The sequence below is a fragment of the Lissotriton vulgaris genome, chromosome 9 (assembly GCF_964263255.1).
Source record: "Lissotriton vulgaris chromosome 9, aLisVul1.2, whole genome shotgun sequence".
NCBI lineage: Eukaryota > Metazoa > Chordata > Amphibia > Caudata > Salamandridae > Lissotriton > Lissotriton vulgaris.
Genome location: NC_141697.1, coordinates 268,048,828 through 268,069,410, shown reverse-complemented (window position 1 = coordinate 268,069,410; position 20,583 = coordinate 268,048,828). Strand labels below are relative to the sequence as shown.

The following is a 20,583-nucleotide window of genomic DNA, read 5'->3' as shown; positions in this document are numbered from 1 at the left end:
CTTACAATTGTGCCCTGTCGAGTATTAAGCTTTCTTGAACATTTTTTCTTTCTGTGGGCCTAGGCCTTAATATTGTCATTATTTCTCCCCCCCTTTTTTACAGGCTATATTTACTGCAGGCACTAACTGTAAAAATTGTCCTGATGATGATCCCATTGTATTATGAGCCCTTAGGGATCGAAACGTCAACGCAAAATGCAGTGTAGCATATTACTTAATATGTTTATTTGAAATTGTTGACACTGCAGGGTGAATTTGTTGTAACTGTATTTACTGTAACTACAAGTCACCTTCTGGCTCAAAAACTTCTTGCTTGCCTGAAAAACTTTTTCCTTGCTCTATCTCCCTCTTCCTGGTTTATCTCTTCTAAACCTTTCGGGATAGGTACAGGACTGTACCCTATCTTGCCACTATCTTTGGCCTCTCCATGGGCCAACACAACTCTATGTTATCCTATGAATAAACTTACGTCCGGCTGGACGTTTTCCAAAAATATAGTACTGATTGTAGTCTATATTATTATCTGCTTGTGATATTGTAAAGCCAGATGAGACACGCCAACAGGTAAATGGGGAGTTAGACCACTCTACGTATTCTGGCAGACTCGCGCACCCTATGCTTGCTACAATAAGGAGCGCTAAGATGGAGCACCATTGTATGTATTCATATAATCAACACAGTTGCACAATGGTTGAACTATTCATTCTTTTCACCATTCTTGTAACACTGGTAACATTGTTTTGCTCCTTCTATTAATCATTGCAGCACAATGTATTTTACACAAGAATCCAATCGCTTCAATAAATGTTTGAAATGCCAATTCGAGTATTTCTTGTCTCTCTTTGGGCATGCCTGAGATAACAATGAAGAGCTAGATCTGTTTCCATGATTTCCCTGGAGAGTCAGGGTTGTCATGATCTGTGGTTGCATCCACCTTCCAGTATCTTGTTAGGTTAGAGGTCCAGATGGTGCATTGTGAGCTAGCCGGGACTTAGGTCAACATAGCCTGATGGTGTGCCCGGACCCAGACCTCCATAGTTTTGATGTGTATGTTGCCCAAACACACAGTCTTACTGGAATAGTAGGAACCGTACAATAACTATTTTGCTACATTCCTTATGTAATACTGCACTGTGACATGTCTGCTACAACAAAACAGGAGCACTCCTCAACTCCTAAGGCATGTCAACAAGTCTTCCATCCACATCCCTGCAATCAACACCCTGGAAGCAATGCAATGTATTTGGAGAATACACTTCTACCCTCAAGGTGCTTTGGGCCCTGTAAATGATAATTAAGAGCTAAACAAATGTCAGTACATTTCAACATAATCTGTGGAGCTTTGTTTCGGTCTTCCAGCCTGTGAGCACGTAAAGTCTACAATGCATGGTGTTCATGTGTGAAGCTGTGTGGCTCTGTCATTAACGCCTATGTATATGGAGTAAAGTAGCTATGCTGAACTTCATGGGTAGTCTGTAGTAGAGCTTTGACGTTAAGAGGAGTTGCTATGGGGAGGGTTTGCTCATGTATCCTGCAGAATGGAAAGTTTATGAGCTTTGAGCTTACATTGTTTTCTCTAGAGGGTACACAGAGTCTTCCTGGGCTTTACCTTCATGTGTGATGTTAATGCATCTTGTTTAGCAAGTGTTGTGGAGGGGAGAAGGCATGTTGTCTCTTTGAGTGCTTGGAAGTGTGAAGATGGGGGTGCTTCTCGCTGCTCATGCTTGACATGCTGAGGTGTAAAATGGCAGTGACTGGGCAGATGACTTGTATTTTCTGCAAATACCTATTTGCAATACTTGAAACAGAATCCAATCATAGCACCTTACTTCCAGATTGTGCTGAGGATGCTCCTTCAAGGGACACTTCTTTTGTTCCAAAAATAACCTACAAAGGTTGGGCAGTATCATCCTAAGGAGACTAACTGCAATAAGGTTTGCAATCAACATCTTTTCAATATGCATCAACCATCTTTTCACATCAGAGAAAAAAATGCCCTTGGAGACTTACTCTAAACAGGCACTAGTTAACACTGCCCCTTCAGTATCTACCTGCAAGACCAGCGCCATGCTGTTTTCATTTTGGTTGTACATGTGTTGTTCCCCTTTCTTTCGCTCACACGTAGTCCCCACTACCAGAACCTTTGCAAAAGGTAGAAGATCTGCACACTTTAGGTAGTAGATCTGCACGCTTTAGGCTGTCCCTGCAAAGATACCAAGGCCTAGATGAGCAAGCAACCCGCCCAGTTTTTCATGTGTAGGGCAGTGTAAGACTTGTGTGTTTCTGTGGACACTTGCAAACTAAAAAAACCCTCAATATGGTAACATTTACTAAATTCAAACTTTTCTCTTGTGATTCAAGGCCGTACTATTTGTAGTGTGTGCTTATACAGTGAAACAGCACTAATGGCAGTATAAATGGTAATGTGCTGCCCTTAAAATCACCAAACCCATGCAACAGGACCAAAGAGCATACCAGCGGTTTACCATGGGCGCCAAAGAAAGTAGTGTAAGCAAAGGTAATGGACCCCTAGGTTGGGTTGGGTAGTGAAAGTCATACCTTGGGTGCAGTGAGCCCCTTGTATTTGATGCAATGACCCACGAATGGCAATGTGCAGCTCTCCAACAGAAAATGGCTACCAGATCAGAGAACACCATACACAATGTTAACACACTTGTATGCAATGTGACCAGCACAGCTTGATGAGCCATACATGTGGCAACGAACAGCTCTTCAACAGCACTAAGTAAATCAAAAATTCTACAACCCCTGCTAGACCCAACCTCACCCATTTCAACACCATTAAGACAACAGAAAACAAGAGGTGCCTCAAGATCAAACTCATGCAGCCAGCACAAGGCCAAGAGCTATAAAGATAGCAGGTTGCCACTCTACATCACCACAAACAAAACACAGATAGAGCACCCACCCCCTGTGCACCAGGCAGTCACCTACTAAAATAAGAAACAAAATCAAGCTCTTTCTCAGCAGTAAACGTGCACACTACAACACTACCGCACACTGACTCACTTCCTAGTACCCACCACAGCGCCAACTGGCAATGTGTCAATTTTAACATGAAACTCCCTGCCCTCTCCTTTGATCATTTCATGCCCAGTTCCAGCAATGCTTTATCAAACAACCCTTCACGCACACAACCTTGACACAAAAATGGCCAACGAATGGCAGTGATAGTCTCAACACTGCAATGAGGCCACTGCGGCACTACTGGCTTGCCCTGGAAGATACTACAGGCAGCCGCTGCAGTTGCCAGAGAGATGCAGAAATCTAAAACCTGCAAAACACATATAATTTACTCTGGAGGTGACCAAGTAGTGGTGGATTTATGTCCAGTATCAGTAAGGCACACACACATTGAAAGAGTGGCAAAGGGCTATTTATTTTTTTAGGTTTGAGTGTAAAAGGAAGCCAAGGAATGCAATACTGATAATAATAAATATACAAGTGCAAAAAACATTAAAATCTAAAACAAGTACTTTCCCTGGTCTGTGAAGTTAAAAAATCGAAAGGTTTGTTGGGGGAATGCTAGAAAATGGTGCCTGTGATGGACAGGCCACAGGTTCTAAAAGTAGAGTTTTCCACATGGCTTTGTACATGTTTTAATAAGCAGTGGATGTCACCCTACATATCGCAGGCCCGTAACTACTACCCTGTGTGAACGAGAGCACCCTTGGTGACATGGCCATCCAAAATGACAGCAATCAGAGGTTCTATAAATACAAGAGTTACAGCACATATCAGGCTTAGAGGCACAGCCTAAACTTTATGACAAACAGGACCAGAAACCAACTATGCACACCCGACAGAGGAACTTGCTTAACAAACCAGTGCCCAAGCTTTGAGCTCTCTATTGTTTATCAAAGCAGCTACACAATCCCAGAATCTATCCTTTGTTCCACTACTTTTCTAATATGAAACACTAGCCAGACCCAGTCAAGGCCAGAAATGGATGGTCTGGACATTACAGAACAACTAGTAGTGTGTGCGCTATGCCCTCCCTCACACAATAAGGACTTGCAGAAATGCAAGACAAACACCTCGGTGGATAAGGTATACAAATATATACCAGAACACTGCAAGCATTACCTTGAACAGTTTCTCACAAGAGGACTCATGGGGTTGCTCCAGAGGGATGCAAATAGTTCAGCATCTGCTTGTCAGAGTGAGCTCCCTTTTCAGTAGTGAGTCTTCTTGTGGTGGAATGCCCTGGCGCTGTGTAAGTCAGGCTGCATTTGTCCCTTCGGTGGGATTTATGTATGCTTTCACATGTGACTTCCTTGAAATTGCTAGAGGCTTACGCATCAGCATCTGCTTATGGGACGCCATTTTAAATTGCGTGTTATGACAACCTGTCCACCACGGATTCTTTTCCAGTTCAAGTCCACTTTACGGTTCAAGTCCACTTCCTTGGAGTTGAGCATATGTGTTTCTGTTCGGAGTCCATCTGACATTCTTCATATCAAGACAAACTTTCGAATACCTATGGTCCTGCATGGCTGATTGCCCACGACAAACAAACATAAAACTTTAAAATGTTGTATGCTGAAGTGGTACTCTGCCGACTGCAGTGCAAAGCGTTATCCAAGAGCATGCAGCCTGATGAATTGACTCATTCCAGTCAGTACATATATGCAAAAAAAGGTCAATCCTGGCATCACAAGAAATAAATGTGGACTGTGGGCCTCTGACAGCCTGTCTTCTGTAAAGGGTGTGCCTGCTTGAGGTCAAGAGCTTCAGGGAAAGAGCAGTAGAAAGTCGGAGTCAATGGATCCTCCTGCATTCCCGCTCAACATTTAGAGCTTCATGGGCACTCCGTATAACACCACTTGTGGAATTACTATAAATACCATCACGTTTTAACAGGTCACAAAAAATAATGAAATCTAACTAAAAAGGAAATGAATTGAATAGACTTCTCAACTCGCTGTTGAGTTGGCCAATGAATAGACTCTTGCTGAGAAAATCTGCTTTGATCCGCAGTGTCTTGCGGTCCTTTATACTGCGATGCGAAGTGAGGTGCAGGTTGCTTACCTGCCACTGCAAGCGGCAAAATGTAATCTTTCAAGCTACCAATTTAATATCTGAAGATAAATTGCCCCAGTGGGAGTAGAGTCCACAAATTCCCACTCTGAATACCACAGTCAATCTACAAATCATATTCAGTTTCCTGTGATCAGACTAGTGGTTCATCACTCTAAATAGGTTTTAAAAAAATTCACCTATACTTACATTTTAGAAAATAGCAAACAACTGAAGTGAGAAGGCCATGTTATATGCATGTACAACATAACTGCGCATATAACGAATGTGTCCTAATACTTTGCTACTAGTGGCATCCTTCATCCACAGTGTACAGTGCATTCAGAGCACCATATATAGGGTATAATAAAGCTTACTAATCAGAGTAATTACTGCTTTGTTGCTGCATCAACTGTTTACAAGGGGGGCTCGGTTGGCAGACATCAGACAGTGAGGCTTTAGAGTGCAACATATTCAGGGGATAATCTGTCTACAGCTGCACACTAACGTGGAAAACAAATCTTTAATGAGTTAGTAAATTTAGTAGTATCTCGCTCAGAGTCCTTGAGTTGTCTGAAAATGACGAAGCTGCTTCTTTGAGGTTCTGTTACTCCCAGTCTGAGGTTGGCAAGCATGCTAGATCCACAGACTTGTACTCCACTCCCTGAGATTTCATAGCCATGCCATTCTTGACCACTTGATTCTCAAATCTCCTTCCAGCCATATCTCCACCTCTCATACACCAGTCAGTTCGCTCTCATGATTGTCGATTAATACAATCCAATTGCCTGCTTTGGGCAGTACCCTGCATGTTCTCACTCTACTTCTAACACATACTATTCTTTCACATTGGTCTGTAACCTATCGTACAACAAAGCTGTCATTGTCTTCCTTTTACCATTTGTGACACTGCTTCCTTTCCTCCTGTTTTTAGACTTACTACTGCCCTTTTCTATCAACATCAGTTGAGGATCTTTCAACAGGTCAGACATGTATAAACCTGACACTCTGTTTTGGGTCTGAAAATAAAGCGCAAGTGAATCTTCAAAAGGCGCAAATGTCGGGAACACATGTTTGACGCCTCCCCTAGTGGAGAAGACAGCCTCCCGATTGGCCCGATCCTTCTTACATCCTTCATGCTCTCATATCAAAGTCCAGGTTGATGACACCATCGATTCAAGTTCTGATCCGCTCAGACTCGTATCTGGTACCCGTTAATGTCTGGCATAGTCTTCTGCTCTGCGGGCTTCTTATCCCCAGATGGTCTACAATGGAAGGGAGAACAAAGCATGATGTGAAAAAAAGAGGCGTACTGGCAAAAATAATAACATGCCTATAATGATAAAGATAGGCACCAAAATAAAATCTATCCTGGCAAGAGATCTAACAGACAACAAAATCAAGTGAAAGCAAACTTGAAATTTAGCAAATTATCCCCTGTTGAGGAAGTACGGAAGCCAACTATGCAATGTCCGCTCTCAAGGATCAAACTTGGATATCTGTCTAGACTACGATCCCATGGAGTAGATACAAAGTGGTTCTCACACCTGCACCACTGATTTAAGAGCTTGTTGTAACTGCTCTATTTTGCACAGTCAAACCATCTTTTCCAAAGTAGGACTCATTCCTGACGACAAGCATATCAAAATGTCACAGGCCATCTCACACCCAAATCTCAAGCTCCTACTGCGTAACAGTATGTTGAAACTACAGCTGTACCTGATTCTCAATCCTGCAGTCTTGGTGTCCCTTTAAGTACTAAGCACTTAGTCACCCCTCACGTACCAGTGCCTGCCTTCTCTTGGGACATTCACCTATGAACTATGTGTATTACTGCTGGAAAATGTCATCAAATCTCGTTCTAACATTGCCGGAGGCAACTGGGGTCTGGTCAACAACTTCTGGGCAGTTAGTCAAGGCTTGGAGTAACACCATTTCGGTTTATTTCCCTAACCCTTTCAATACTGCCATCTCATTACTTATGCTTTAAACATATTCTGCAGCCTTTCCTCATCTCCTCTAAACAGTCACCTCAGTTCTTGGCTGTGTAAATGCTACTCTCCTACCCTTGCGCCGCCCAATCTTCCCCTTTCTCAAAAGGCAAGATTACTTTACCCAGGTTGCACTCTGTCTGGAATGCTTTGCAACTCACTCCCTGAATGCATGAGAAAGTTCACTCCCTGCCTATTTAAAGGACTACACAAAACTCACCATTTTACACAAAGCATTCAACACTGAAAATCAACCTCTCTCACGCTCTCCTAACCTATGCCTACACACTCAATACAACCTTCTCCAGTAAAATTCATATCCATCATTACAACTAATTGTTGCTTTAGTTTTAGAGCCTGAACCACAGGACCCTTCAGAACTACTGCTATTCCTTGGTTCCACTTTTCAAAGGAGTAATGTGGTAACTGACTGACTGTACAGAACACAGCACAGTTTAACTTTTTAAGCTAAAGACAGAGACAGCTCAATAATATCTAGGATGTTTAGTGTTGAAGCACAGAGAGTAGTGTCTGGATGTAAAATAGTTTCACTCTCAGCAAACCAATCCTGATAGTGGTGATGCTTCACAAGCACCATCCGTATATTGACGGGGTCTTCCTTACCGTCGCTCTGTGCGGCTGTTCCTTCGGTGGGGGCTGGACTGGTTCCGCTGAGGTGAAGATACAGATCCCTCCCTTTTGCGGTCTTTGCTGGGGGATGGCGTGCCTTTGCTGATCTGCAGGTATTTACAAAAGGATACATTTTTAAAGTTTAAGGGAGCTGGAGGAGGCGGTGGGGATTACATGGCTTTATCAATGAATTATATCTGGTCTTGCACTATGTAAATGGGGGGGCACATTTTGTGGATTGTGGAAGTCGCCTAAACCTGCAGGTGTACTGCACAGGCTTTCTAACCCGTACCACAATACACAGCATAGATTATGGTTGCATACAGACCCTCTGCACAGTCACTCAGTAGTAAAATTTAATGGAGGTCAGTACTTACCAGTACCAACTCAAACTCCGTGAAGCTGCTAACTGAGAATGGTAGGAAACATCAAGCTAACAAAGTCCACACCACTTAAAGGGTTATTGTGGTTAGTGCGAACAAATCATCCGAGATCCGGAACAGAATGTAACGAATGATAAAATAACAGAAACCCGTGATTGCTGTGGGTGGTGATCCAAACTTGAAGGCTTGTTTTTTATTGCCATCTTGATGCCTACAACCCTCACACTACATAGGTGTTCAAGAATTAAAACGTGGTAATGGTAGACATGCTCTATATGAACAGAACATAGGATAACATATGATGCGGTGGTGAAAGTTTGTTTCCATTTTAGATCATAAGGAAGGCAAGACTAGTTTCATTTTCCTACTTGTTAATTAGTGTTTAGAATCATAATCCAATTGGAAACAACACTGAATAATTAAACCAGCTTTCTCATTTCTTCCAGCCAATGCATTCTCAATAAGTGTACTTTCAGCAGTGTGAAATGTTTGCAGATGACAGTGACTGTTTGTATATCTTACTAAACAATTTAGAGCAATCAAAGTTACAATTATTTTCTCTTTGTATTTATCTCTATAAGTACCTGAATCACACTCCCCCTATGAAACATCAACCCAAACCCAGGCAATAATGCTTTCTCCAGTAATCAGGCATTGGTTGTTGTCAACCTCAAAGTGGGCCAGGGGGTGAGGCATCAGTGCCCACGCCCTGGGCCTTCCATGGAGACTGCACAGTAGGCAGGTCAAAGATGCCCATGGGTATGGCTCAGGCAGATATTCAGATAACAACGCAGATGATCTTGCTGACTCTTCTTTGTGTGTGCATCAGGTTGAATATTTTCCTGGTAATACAAAAGGCTGTCCATCATTGTAAGAGACTCTTGCCCATGCGTGGAAGGATGGCAGGTGCTACTTTCATGCAAGTTTGCTTTACACTGGATGCTTGTAAGCAACCATAAGCAGACACTAAACCCTCAATTTAAGATAAATGGAAATATTGAATCAGTATTTTCGCATTTGGCTTCCTGACTTGCCCCCTGGGGTATGTCAAGTTACTGCTGTTACCAATGCCAACCCCCACCAGTAACTCTTTGGGCTGATTCCCACTCACGTATTTGACTGCTTTTTACAGGTAAACGTTCAGGAGACACAGGGCAGAAAGCTGGAGCATGGTATTACCGCACTACTTGTAATCTTGATTTGGCCAATAAGGAAAACAATACTTACCAGTAACCATCAGCTTGCAGCTTGTAGTTCTGTATATTCACATGCTAGCTCACTCCTGCTATCTAGTGTTGGGTGTGGACATTGAAAGTTGTCTTTCTTTGCAGTTTTGGCTTTGAGGAAAATTGTGATCCATCACAAAACCCACAATAGACCAGGACAAAGACTCTATTTCAGAGTGCTTTTCCCCCCTTTAAATATGAAAGAAGGTGTGTGGAGTGTTGTGAAGCAGGGCAGTATGTATATACTGGTGCACTGGAATAGGATAATGTATAAGCCTTCAAAAAAACAGAAACCCAGTACAGTTAAGTGTGAAACATTAAGCATTAGTTTTTCTTGTGAAACCCTCACCCACCATGGAATATGCAGTCTCCGGAGGTTGCACCGATTAGGTTACTACGCGGAGGTGCCACCTTGGAGTGAGTGTGACAACAGTCGACCCTCTTTCCCCAGAGGAACCATGATGCAGCAGTGCTACATCCTAATATTATCAAACTATAAATGCCAAATAGGTAGTAACGATATATAGATTTAAAAAAAATCCTTTTGCTGCATGCTTTGGTATGCCTCCAGTGTGATTTACCAGGAGTGGTACCAGGGAACTAGGTCTCTCCGGGTCCTGAAGAAGAGGCAATTAGGGGCACGGCTGGAAACATGTTGAGCTTTTTTGGAAATAGATCCATAATAATCTCTCTTCCTAAAAAAACTCTCCTTTATTTATTAATCATACCGACTAGAGGTTCAAATAAACTAAGGGATACCTACTAGTCAGGTATTTTTAAACCATGTATCACCATCACCACTTCCTTACCTTTCTTAGAACAACTCCTTTATCATTGTATAAGAATATCAGTAAGTGCTCCCAAGTAAGTCGAAGGTTGGAGCATACCCGATCCGCAGAAGATCGGGAGGAACCCAATGATGAAGCATGCCACCAATGGGTAATCCTGCTGGGTGAGGATTTCACAAGAAAAGATAATGTTTTTCCTGCCAGAGGAGAGTCCTTTTTCACACTTAACTGTACTGGGGTTTTGTTTTTTGGAACTATTACATGTAATGGAGGCCAAACCCAGTGTACCCTCTTACTCATCCATTTTCTGTTCAGTAATGTATAAGCCTGCCTGTGTGAAAACGTCATAAAATGAGCTCGCATCCAAGGAATTGTAAGGGTGCACATGAATCTAGAGCACTGCAAATTGGCTGTTACAGGCACGTAATGTATTCCATTTGTTGCAGGTGCTGCTGTAGATCACATACTAGCACAGTCTGAAGAGCAGTGGCCTCCTCCCTAAGGCAGTGGCTTGAGAGCATATCTGGAGGATGTTTGTAACAAGGTTTTATGAACTGCTGGTGGTGTTCTTAGCAAAATAACTCTTTCAAGCCACTCACGAACAACTTAGCAACAGGAATTTTAAAGAAAGGTTGATGTCTGTTTTGCATGTAGGCTGATTTTGCTGTTAAATAGACCCTAGTAGAAATGTACGATAGGGCTGATTTTTTTCAGATGAAGCCAATAGCAGATGATGACCTGTACAGATGCCTACAAGGGCTGCTTATTTAAATTGAGACAATAGTTGACAAACCTCTTGCACTTGGCAGAGAAGCATGCACACTGAGTGGGCATACAAATCTCTTTCATTGGATATTTCATAGATTCACATGCTTGAATCATTCCCCGTCAACAGACTTGGAACCCTTAGTTAAAATGTTAATATAGCAGTGCAGACTGTACACTTAATAACACTGACATTTCTCAAACACTTTAGTAATCCATTCACATCATTATGTATGAGGCAAACGGAAGCCAATCAGAGATTAGCACCCACAGGTGTTCATCTGTCTCTTCCAACTGTCAGATTTCCCTAGCTTGCTACAGGAAGAAGCCTCTTGACAAGGAAAGGAGGGTGGGTCACATGTAAATCTATGAAAGATGCCAATGCTGGAGAATCAGAGTTACAGGCAAGTAACTTTTCTCCATTCAGTGTCTTGACATTTAGATGGAATAGTCGATCCCAATATTGTGTGGGCAGGTCTGCTCACTGAGGGATCTACTTATTTGGGTAAACAGATATGTCTAATAGGGTGGAAAACCACAGCTGCATTACCCAGGTGAGCACAGACGCATAAGATACGTTGGCACTTAACTCATTTCCCTCACAACATACAGAATCAGCCGTAGTAGCTGAAAAGCTTAGGAAATATCCCTGACCAATTCAACAGTGGAGTGCTGCTCACGGGCTGTTGGTGGGTGAATCTGTGAATGAAGTTTTGGCTTTTTGTATTTTTTTGCATTGGCAAACAGATTGATTGAAAGTGTCCCCTATACGATGAAAGTACTAACAAAATACTTAGGAAATGATATCCCATTCCTGCGTCTGCTGATGCGTCCCGCTGAGCAGTTCTGGGAAGTTGCTGTCCACTGCTAGCAGGTGCTCTGCCAGAAGAAGGATGTGAAAATTAATGGCCGAATGCTATATCTCCTGTACCGGCTGGATGTAGTATGTGGTGGTCATTCTGCCTGTGGGGACGAGCACTATTTTGTTGTGGATCATTGTCTAGAATGCACATAGCGCCGCAGTCACAAATACAGGATATTTGGAAATATAAGCACAGGGTAAATTGGTCAATTTCAGGCAGCCCTCTTCATATGTCACCTAGAGAAATGTCAAAGATACATTAAAGCAGGGGGTGGAGGGAGTACTGTGGTAGAGTTGACTACCCAAATTCTGTATGGAGGTAATCCAAAGCAATATCAGACTTGGCAGGGAAGAATCTAGGGGGAGGAGGGAGGTACGAGATGGGGTCCAAATTACCATTGACATTGTGGTAGGGTTTGAGCCATATTGGGGGGGGGAACGTTAAGGGTCTTTATTGGGGACTGAGAACGGTACTATATTAAAATATTCTCCAAGCACACAAAAGGTTTTGACGTCAAGGTCATGGTCCTAAGAAAGAGGCGGCACGCCGAAGACCTGACACTCTTCGGGATCGTCATCTTTACAAATTTTTGCCTGTACCACACACAGGCATTCGATCACAAATTGTATTTTGGGACCCTGATAGAGTAAATATACTCTTGCCTTTGACTATTGGACCGATGATTTTGTACAGACCCTGCCTACTCACATTAGAGGACACAGCTTTATATACACCCATTGAGCCCTGATTAAGTCTGCTGTTACCAGTGGCGTCACTAGGGGGGTGCGGGGGGTGCGGACCGCACTGGGTGTCACCCCATCAGGGGTGACACCAATCTGGTTAGTTACGCTGGCTGGCTCACTGCACAGTGGAGTGCAGCCCATCGGTTCAGCCTCGCCCTCACCTCTGCTCTGCTGCCAGTGCGTGCAACGGTGCAAGCCGCAAACGCATGCCACCACGGTGCGCACTCGCAGCAGTTGCGCACCTGCTTACAAATTAAAACACTGCTACTGCAGTCAGTGCAGTGAGTGTGTGTGCACTGCACTGCAGCACTTCGCCACGCACGCACCGATGTGATGATGTTGGTGCGAGGCAGATGCGTGGCTTACCCGCTTGGGCCTCTCCAAACACCTTTGCCATGCCAACCATTATCGTATTCAAAATGCTGGGTTGAAAGGTTGCTTACTTGAGCAAGGTGTCTTGAATTCTATTCTTCCATATTCTGTCTTTAATCTGTGATTTGTTTTGTTCCGTTAGACCATTCGTATATAATTCATAACTGCATTTAAATTGTTTGTTGATTTTACTTTATGTTTTCAAAGGCTATTTAATGGCTTTGGTAGTCCTCTTAAATAACGACTGGCCACAAGGCCGGTGGATGTTGGCTTAAAAACGTAATTACTTTTAGGTAATCTTCATTATCTTTAGTCATTATCGCCCTCACCACATCCATTAATTACCACACAACACTCACCTTCGATTGCTGGTCTTTAAGAAGACTTGGTAACATCAGGAACAATTTTGGGAGTGCAAGCCATTTATAGCACCTATGGGTGGGTGGTGTCAGCTAACAGCATAGTTCCAAGTCTTTCTCTCCTCTCTAGAGGTAGAGAACGCCTCCTAAGTAATGACTAAGACGAGGACAGTAATTACTATGGATAATGATAACCAGAAGTCATTAAACCATCAGTATGACTCTTCCCCTAGGTCCGTGTTTATTTTGGATTCATTCCTTCTTTACTTTAAATCCTTTGACTCAAGCCCACTGCAAAACAACTATTTGTGCCTAAGCAGTGGAAACAAACAGCCTTGTATTGTGTTGTCTTTCAAATTTAAGAAAAGAGTAGAAACAAGATGTGTTCCTAGAGTAGCAGTCTCTTTAGTCACTTGCTCATGACAGTGGAGTAGAAGGTTGTGTCGACAAAGAAACCAGGAGAGCCAGAAAAACATGGACACTAGGACAGAGACACAAGTACTTGTGCCTGGGGACAAGCCTGACACCGAGGGGGCAAGTGGCACAGGTGAATATCGAGTCATGCACGCACAGGCACAGGGAGGCAGGCAGGCATGGGACACAGTCATGGAGTCAGAGGTGGTGGGCCCAGGAAGGCTTAGAAGTGGACACCATGAAGACATGGAACCTTGGACACAAATGGACGTCGCCATGCTGCAATCGGCCATCTGACGTCATATGACGTGCATCCAATATATTCAAACATAGCATATCACAATATACTCAATAACAACTTTTATAATATCGCCTCTACCCAGTCTTAAGGGTATGCATCCATCAATACAGAAGGTAGAGTATTTCATATGGATGATGTCATAGTTTCGTGATGTTAGTATATTTGTATGCTGGCAGCTTCACACGGATGCCTTAAATGCTGCTTAACTTGAATGTTGTTACTTGTGCGGCAACTTGTAACTTACGATCCGGAGTAGATACAACTATTTTAATACTGAAGTGCTGTGACTCCTTGGTTTATGTCGTGAGGGGGTGACACCATGTGTTACCCGCACCGGGTGACACCAACCCTAGTGACGCCACTGGCTGTTACGCCTACAGTGTAAAGACGAAACATGTGCTGGCAAGTGGAGAATACAACAATAAGGGTTTAATTGGATGTTGGAATAAAAAACTGTTGATACCACAACCTCGACTTCAAAACCTTTTGTGTGTTCAGAGAACATTTTAATTCAGTTTGGATTTCCTCCAGTTTGGGAAGATCAGGTGACTCCTCCAGAGCACCAAAGGGTGTATGGACAAGTATTGTACGGAGTAGATGTGTATTTACACTTCATAATAAACTAGTTGTGTGCGCCCACATTCTCAGCCAACATTGTAGTTTTGTTAATATGAGAACGGAACAATGTTATGACTGAACTGGAGCTTCGAACCCTGCCTCCCTAAATCATCCTTTTGGGTTGATTAGTGCACGGGAGGGGATGTGCGCATCTGCGGTAAAATTATGAGGAAAAAGAGCTCCCTGGCCCAGAGTTAAAGAACTGGGATAGCAACTGGTCACACACAGGGCTATCGGACATCGGCAAAGACCTCTGGCCTCCTCTCTGTGTCAACCTGGCCCATCATACCAACGCGACTCTCCATGCTGCATCACTGGGAGGAGTTACACTCTTCCAACACATTGTCACTGCACATTTGGCTAGGGCAAGATCATTAAAATGGGCAGCTGTTTCGTATGTCTTTGGCCGTTAGTAGATCCCCTGTGATCCAGCCTCCCATGTGTAGAGGAGCAGTTGGCCGGTGGTAAAGGAAATTGTTGGTGTAACCTCCTTCCAGTAGAGTCTGAGATTGGGACAATCACACAGGACAGGTGGGAGATCCGCCACTGGGGACCTACAATGGGCACGTGTGTCAGAGGCATCCAGGAATATATGTTTAATGCGCTGGGGTGAGGGATAGGCTCTGGTGAGTACAACAATTGTATCTGCTGCAAAGGTGCATTGCGGGAAAGCTTGAGGGGTTACAACAGGGCCCTCCGTCACATAGTTACACTTGCTCGGTTAAGAAACACCATTTTACATGCTCGCATTCTTAAGTTGCCATCTCTCCCCAAACACAATGACATCTAACACACATTCATTTTCAGTGGTGGCGGGTAACTTTTGTAAGTGGTAGGGTGTAAAAGTTGGGGATGAGTGCTACATCACAAGCAAGCCAAGCAAGCAAACCTGATCGACACATTGGGGAATCGGGGGAGGTCTCCACAGTGAAAAGTTTGAAAAAAAGAGAGGCATTTCAGTACAAAACTATTTTACGTGCAATTAGACCTGGGGTTGAGAATTTCAAAAAGTTCTTGCAACTCTTTCCTTAAACTGACCTAATTTTGTTCACAATGGTACCTTTTATAATTTGGTCTGGCTGGCACACATTTAAATCGAAGAGGATCATCACAAAAGAGGCATTTAATGTCATTAAGCACAGTTAGGGGTAACGTGATAAGGAAAATAAGAAAGGAATAGATTTGATAGGAAAAATGCGAAGCATCGGTTAGTTCCTCTCTACAACACAGTAATATTGGCCTTTTATTAAATGAAATAACATTTGCAATAGAACAGCTGTGTACACCCCCAGGGTAAGGGGAACTGAAGGTGCTGTTACCATCTGTTTGTCAGATTCTTGCAAATGATGCACTTCCAGCGCACCTGAGATGGTTATGGACACAGGGTGGGGGCTGCACACATGCTGCACTCCTGCAATCCAGTGCTTCTGAACATGTTCCAGACATGAGGCAACTGTGACAAATGGTCTAATCCAAGTTCATCCGAGCCTGTCATGTACTAGGGTCAGGGGGGAAAATCGGATTCAACCAACGGCCTCATGGGCCACTTTCCACCAATCACCGCTCTTGAGAAATCTCGAAGGTTGCACAGCTTGGTCAATGTGCCAGCTCCAGTAACAGCGCTATCAGCGCCAGTGAGCCCAACCTAAACGAGCTTATCACCTATCTGGGGAGCATGCTCTGTAAGAGATTTAGGACAGAAATAAGGAGTTCATATTTTGAAGAATTACATTCTAATAATGGCGTTTTAGCACAAATGTTGTATCATACTCTCCGCTGCACATAACTCAATTGTGTGTATTTGAAAATGTTGGAAGTCATGCTGGCCTGAAACACACACATCACTCATGGCTTATTCCACGCGACACCATTTTTTGCCCTGAAGTTTTATGTAGCGAACGTGTTGGAGCGCTTTACATGAGAGCTAGTTAAATTGGCGTGTGTGAGTGTGCCTGTGTGTCTCTGGTGGTGTGCCTGTGCGTATGTGCGTCCGTGTGTTTCTGAGTGTGTGTGTGTATGGCTTTGTGAATGTGCATGTGTGCGTGTGGCTGTGTTTGCACGAATCCTTTTAAATAATTAAATTAAAATAATTAAATTAAAATAAAACGTACCTTCTCCAGGCAGCCTCAGCTCCTGGCTGGGTCCCAATTTGCACTTTTTCTGCTGCTCTCCTCAACAGGAAGCAGCCACCGCGGTGCAGGCGCACAGCACCCCAGCCGGGCACCTAATGGGAGACCCTTTTCTCTATGTAGGCTGCATGCAGCCTACATAGACAAAAGGGAGAGTGCGCATAACTGCTTTGGTCGGCCCCATGCCGACCAAAGCAGTCAGGGCCCACAAAATTGGGCAAGTCACTCCCCCCTGCCCTCGAACAGGACCGCCCACCCGCCCACCCACCCACAACCAGGCACTTCTGCTTTCTCACAGAGTGAGAAGCAGAAACATAAAATGGTAGTTTTACCATTTTATGTTACTGCTTCTTGCACTGCTAGAAAGCAGTGGGGCGATGCCCCCACACCCCTATGGAGGAGCTGCCACTGTTCATTTGCATGCACATAAAGGATATTATTCTTCAAACTCAGTTTTTCTTGCGCAACCACTTCATATGCTCTCTATCAAAATACCTTGAACATCCTGTACAAGATAAGGTTCATCCTGCAAGATGTTATTTGTTTTGGCCACTCGGCAAAACAGTTATCACAATAGAATAAACAATAGCTGCCTGACTGTGGCTTCAGCATGGTAATACAGGTGAAGATATTTTACATGTGACATCAAGCCTTTGTTTAGGCAGAAGAGCATTTTGCTGGCACTGAGAGGTCGATCTATGCTGGAATTCCAGCTCAGCAGATACCGGTTTACCTCATGCAAGTGATGCTGTCCAGCTCCTCACCAATACAGGCAGCTTAATGATACTTGCCTAAAGGTAACAGGGACTTTGATCACCCTACAGGGATTTGGCAGATTCACTCATCTTAGACATGATAGGTTAGAATGTGCTAGGTAGGAGTGCAATATATTACACAACTTATATGCATGCATATATTTTCTGTAATCAGCAAAATGGTTGAATTGTTTATCTTCTTTACCATTCTAGTAATGCTAATCACATTATTTGATTTCCTTATATTGATTATTGCAGTGCAAGTATTTTACAATGTTTCAATAAACATTTAAGCGCTTTACTGTGTATTTCTTGTGTATCTCTTTGGGTATGCATAAGTGACTAAGCGAAAGCGTTCTAGATCTGTTACCACAATTTCCTTGGGGAGTCCGGGTTGTCATGTTCTGAGGTTGGACATCCATTTGTTTCTCTGTAAGGTTAGGGGTACAGATGGTACACTGTGAGCTAGCAGGATTTAGGCCAACATATCCTGAGCGTGTGCTCCGAATCAGTTTTGCTCATTACAACGTTTGTTGTCCAAATAATGCAGTTTTACTTGAGAAAGTATAAAATGTATGACACCTTGCCCATTCCATCTTGTTAAAGCTCTGCCAAATTCTGCCTCCCAAGTCCTGTGAAGGTGTTGCAGAGGGACTTGAGTATGTGTGATCATGGCCCATGTGAGCCAGGATATTAGTCTCCTTACATTACCTGGTGTGTGGAGGCCATCTGCATGGGTTTTCAGAACCGGTTTGGAGTCCTCATCTGCTATCACTCCCTCAAAAGTTAACAAAGAAAGCTGTATGTTAGGAACTATTCTGGATGGAGGCCATATTGTTCTACCAACACTTCAAAGGACAGTACTTGGCCGTTGTTGAATACGTGAACCAACGTTGAGAGGCCAACTCGGTCCTAGGATCATAAATCTCGTTTGGAGAGGCTGTCAGGCCCCTTAGGAAGGCACAGTACTGGGATGGAAGGAGCATTAGGAAGAGAACCACAAGTGATCCAACAAGCCCTACGGCGACATTGTGAGGCCAACCATACCTAACATGGTAGCCCACATACTTGAGGAACCCCAACCATTTGATTTAAAGGAGGCGCTAATGAACAAAAATCCTCCAGCTCATGGCCTTCAACCAATGGGCCAGCCATCGTACTTGAGCAGCCAGAAAATGTAATGCAAAGTTAGGGGCTCCCAGGCCCCTAGCTTTCGTGGAAGTTGTAACTTTGAAACAGCCACTCTATGTCTTCAATTATGCGAAATGAGATCTCCCAGCATCTTATCCAGACCCCTGAAAACTGTTCAGCAGGGAACCACTGGGAGATTGGTGAAAGAGACGGGGAGCATTACCCTCTTCGCAATGGGTATGTGTCCCTTTACGGATAATGAAAGGGTCACTTGGGTTCGAAGAGAGTACATCGCCACATGACGTTACCATCCAATAAATCTGACTCAATGTGGAAAATTCTGATTCCAAATAACAGAAGGACCTGTCTTCCCATCGTGCTAAAAACAAAACGTAAATCCGGAATTTGTACAATGCAGACTACTAACCCCTAAAGGTCTCAAGGCTCTGGGGGCCTTCAGGGAGATTAAGTGAGCTATTGCCCAGAGTCACATAGTGCTGAGCTGAGCTGCAGCCGGGTATCGAACCATGAGCCCCATGCTCTGGAGTCAGCCGCTCTAGCTGCTGCACCACACCTCTCTTTATTTTAATTTTTTTGACGTAGAACAGGACATCATCTGCGGATAGTGAAACAATGTGTGTCCTGTCCAATGTGGGAAAACTCCAGTCTCTCTCCAAGAGGTGAGATTGCGCTGCTAGGGGTTAACCACTACTAGAGCAGAGAGTAGTGGGGAGAAGAAACACCCCTGCCTAGTGCCTCTACTCACTGGAAAAGGGCAAGAAATCAGACCCCTTGTGCGGGTTGATCCTGGAGCAGGACCAGTACATTGCTCAACACAAACCTTAATAGATGCACCCAACCTGGGCCATTTGCCTTTCGCATGCTGGTGTCACCTAAATCCAGTATACAATTGTATTGTGCCTCCTCCATCCTCTGGTGGCTATGTAGTCCACGGTCACTGATAGCACTGGCAACAGCACGTGCCTTTACCCCACGTGGTTTGTGCCGGGCCCATGGAGCAGCCCTGTTCATTCCAACGTGTCAGTGAACCGTTTGACATTTCCTACAACTGATCTGAAATAGGATGTTTGCTTTACCCCAAGCATTCCTCTATATGGTGGGAAATGCCCCCAGTAATATACCATTTCCTTACCTCCTCTTTCCAACTGCACCCGGGGGGTGGGAGTGCCATCAGGGGATCTCCAATGCATTGCCATGGTTCGTCTAGCAGGCACCAAGGGCAGAGCCAGGAACTTCGAACTGATCCTGCCAGGTTTCAGCAGTGTGTACAAGCCCAAGAGGCAGATCTCAAGCACATAGAGGCCCACCTTATTTATAACTGTTCCCAAAGTTGAAGTGACCACATACCAGAAGGCCACAATCTCAGGACACACCCATGTCATGTGTCGGAAGTCTGCGTCTCTCTGAGCACATCCAGGGCAGATCTTCTCATCTGTGCCGCTGCCTGTGTGGTGTTCAGTATGTGGTGTGTAAATAGCTGAACAGCATATATTTATATCTGGTATTTCTGGAGACCAGACTTGTGTGCTCTATGGCTGTGGATTATTCATTGTCCCCGGGATCCCTCCCCATTGCTGTCCCCAGTATGTCTCAAGCTCATTAGGGTTGGTAGTGTCATTTTCAGAAGCGATTCAGTAGCCAGGAGAGAAGGTAGGACCTTTTCCAAACTTTAATAGTGTTTGCAGTGTTTCATGTTATGACGCTCAGTGAGAATGTCCTCTCATATTGTCCCCAGCGAGTGTCTCAGGGCTGCCTATACCAGGAACTGCAAATTCAAGAGCCCGTTTTCACTGACCAGATCCCCAAACTACGGGAATTTCCCATGTTGATAGCAGTCACCCACCATCTGCAGTCCGCCTTTGTCAATATCTAAAGTCCCAGCCATAAAGTTACCTCCCTGAGCAGTAGGCATGCCCAACAATGGGAGCGCTGGTGCGCATAGTGGGCTGGTTTGTGCACAAACCCTCTTCCAGCAGCATAGTGCGATTTTAAGAAGTCATGGGTGCTTATCTGCCTGCAGTTTGATCCCCATCAGACTCACTACTAAGGCATGG

General features: G+C 44.1%; 1 protein-coding gene across 1 annotated transcript in view; it reads right to left on the bottom strand.

The window, feature by feature from the left end:
* Positions 1-3,381: 3,381 nt before the first annotated feature.
* VASH1 (vasohibin 1) overlaps positions 3,382-20,583 on the bottom strand; it is a 100,985-nt gene continuing 83,783 nt past the window's right edge. Inside the window, exons 6-7 of the mRNA XM_086937536.1 lie at positions 7,656-7,768; positions 3,382-6,305 (exon numbers count right to left, since the gene is read on the bottom strand). Of these exons, the coding sequence (XP_086793662.1) occupies positions 6,233-6,305; positions 7,656-7,768 (186 nt within the window). The 3' untranslated portion in view covers positions 3,382-6,232. The remainder of the gene's footprint in view (positions 6,306-7,655; positions 7,769-20,583) is intronic.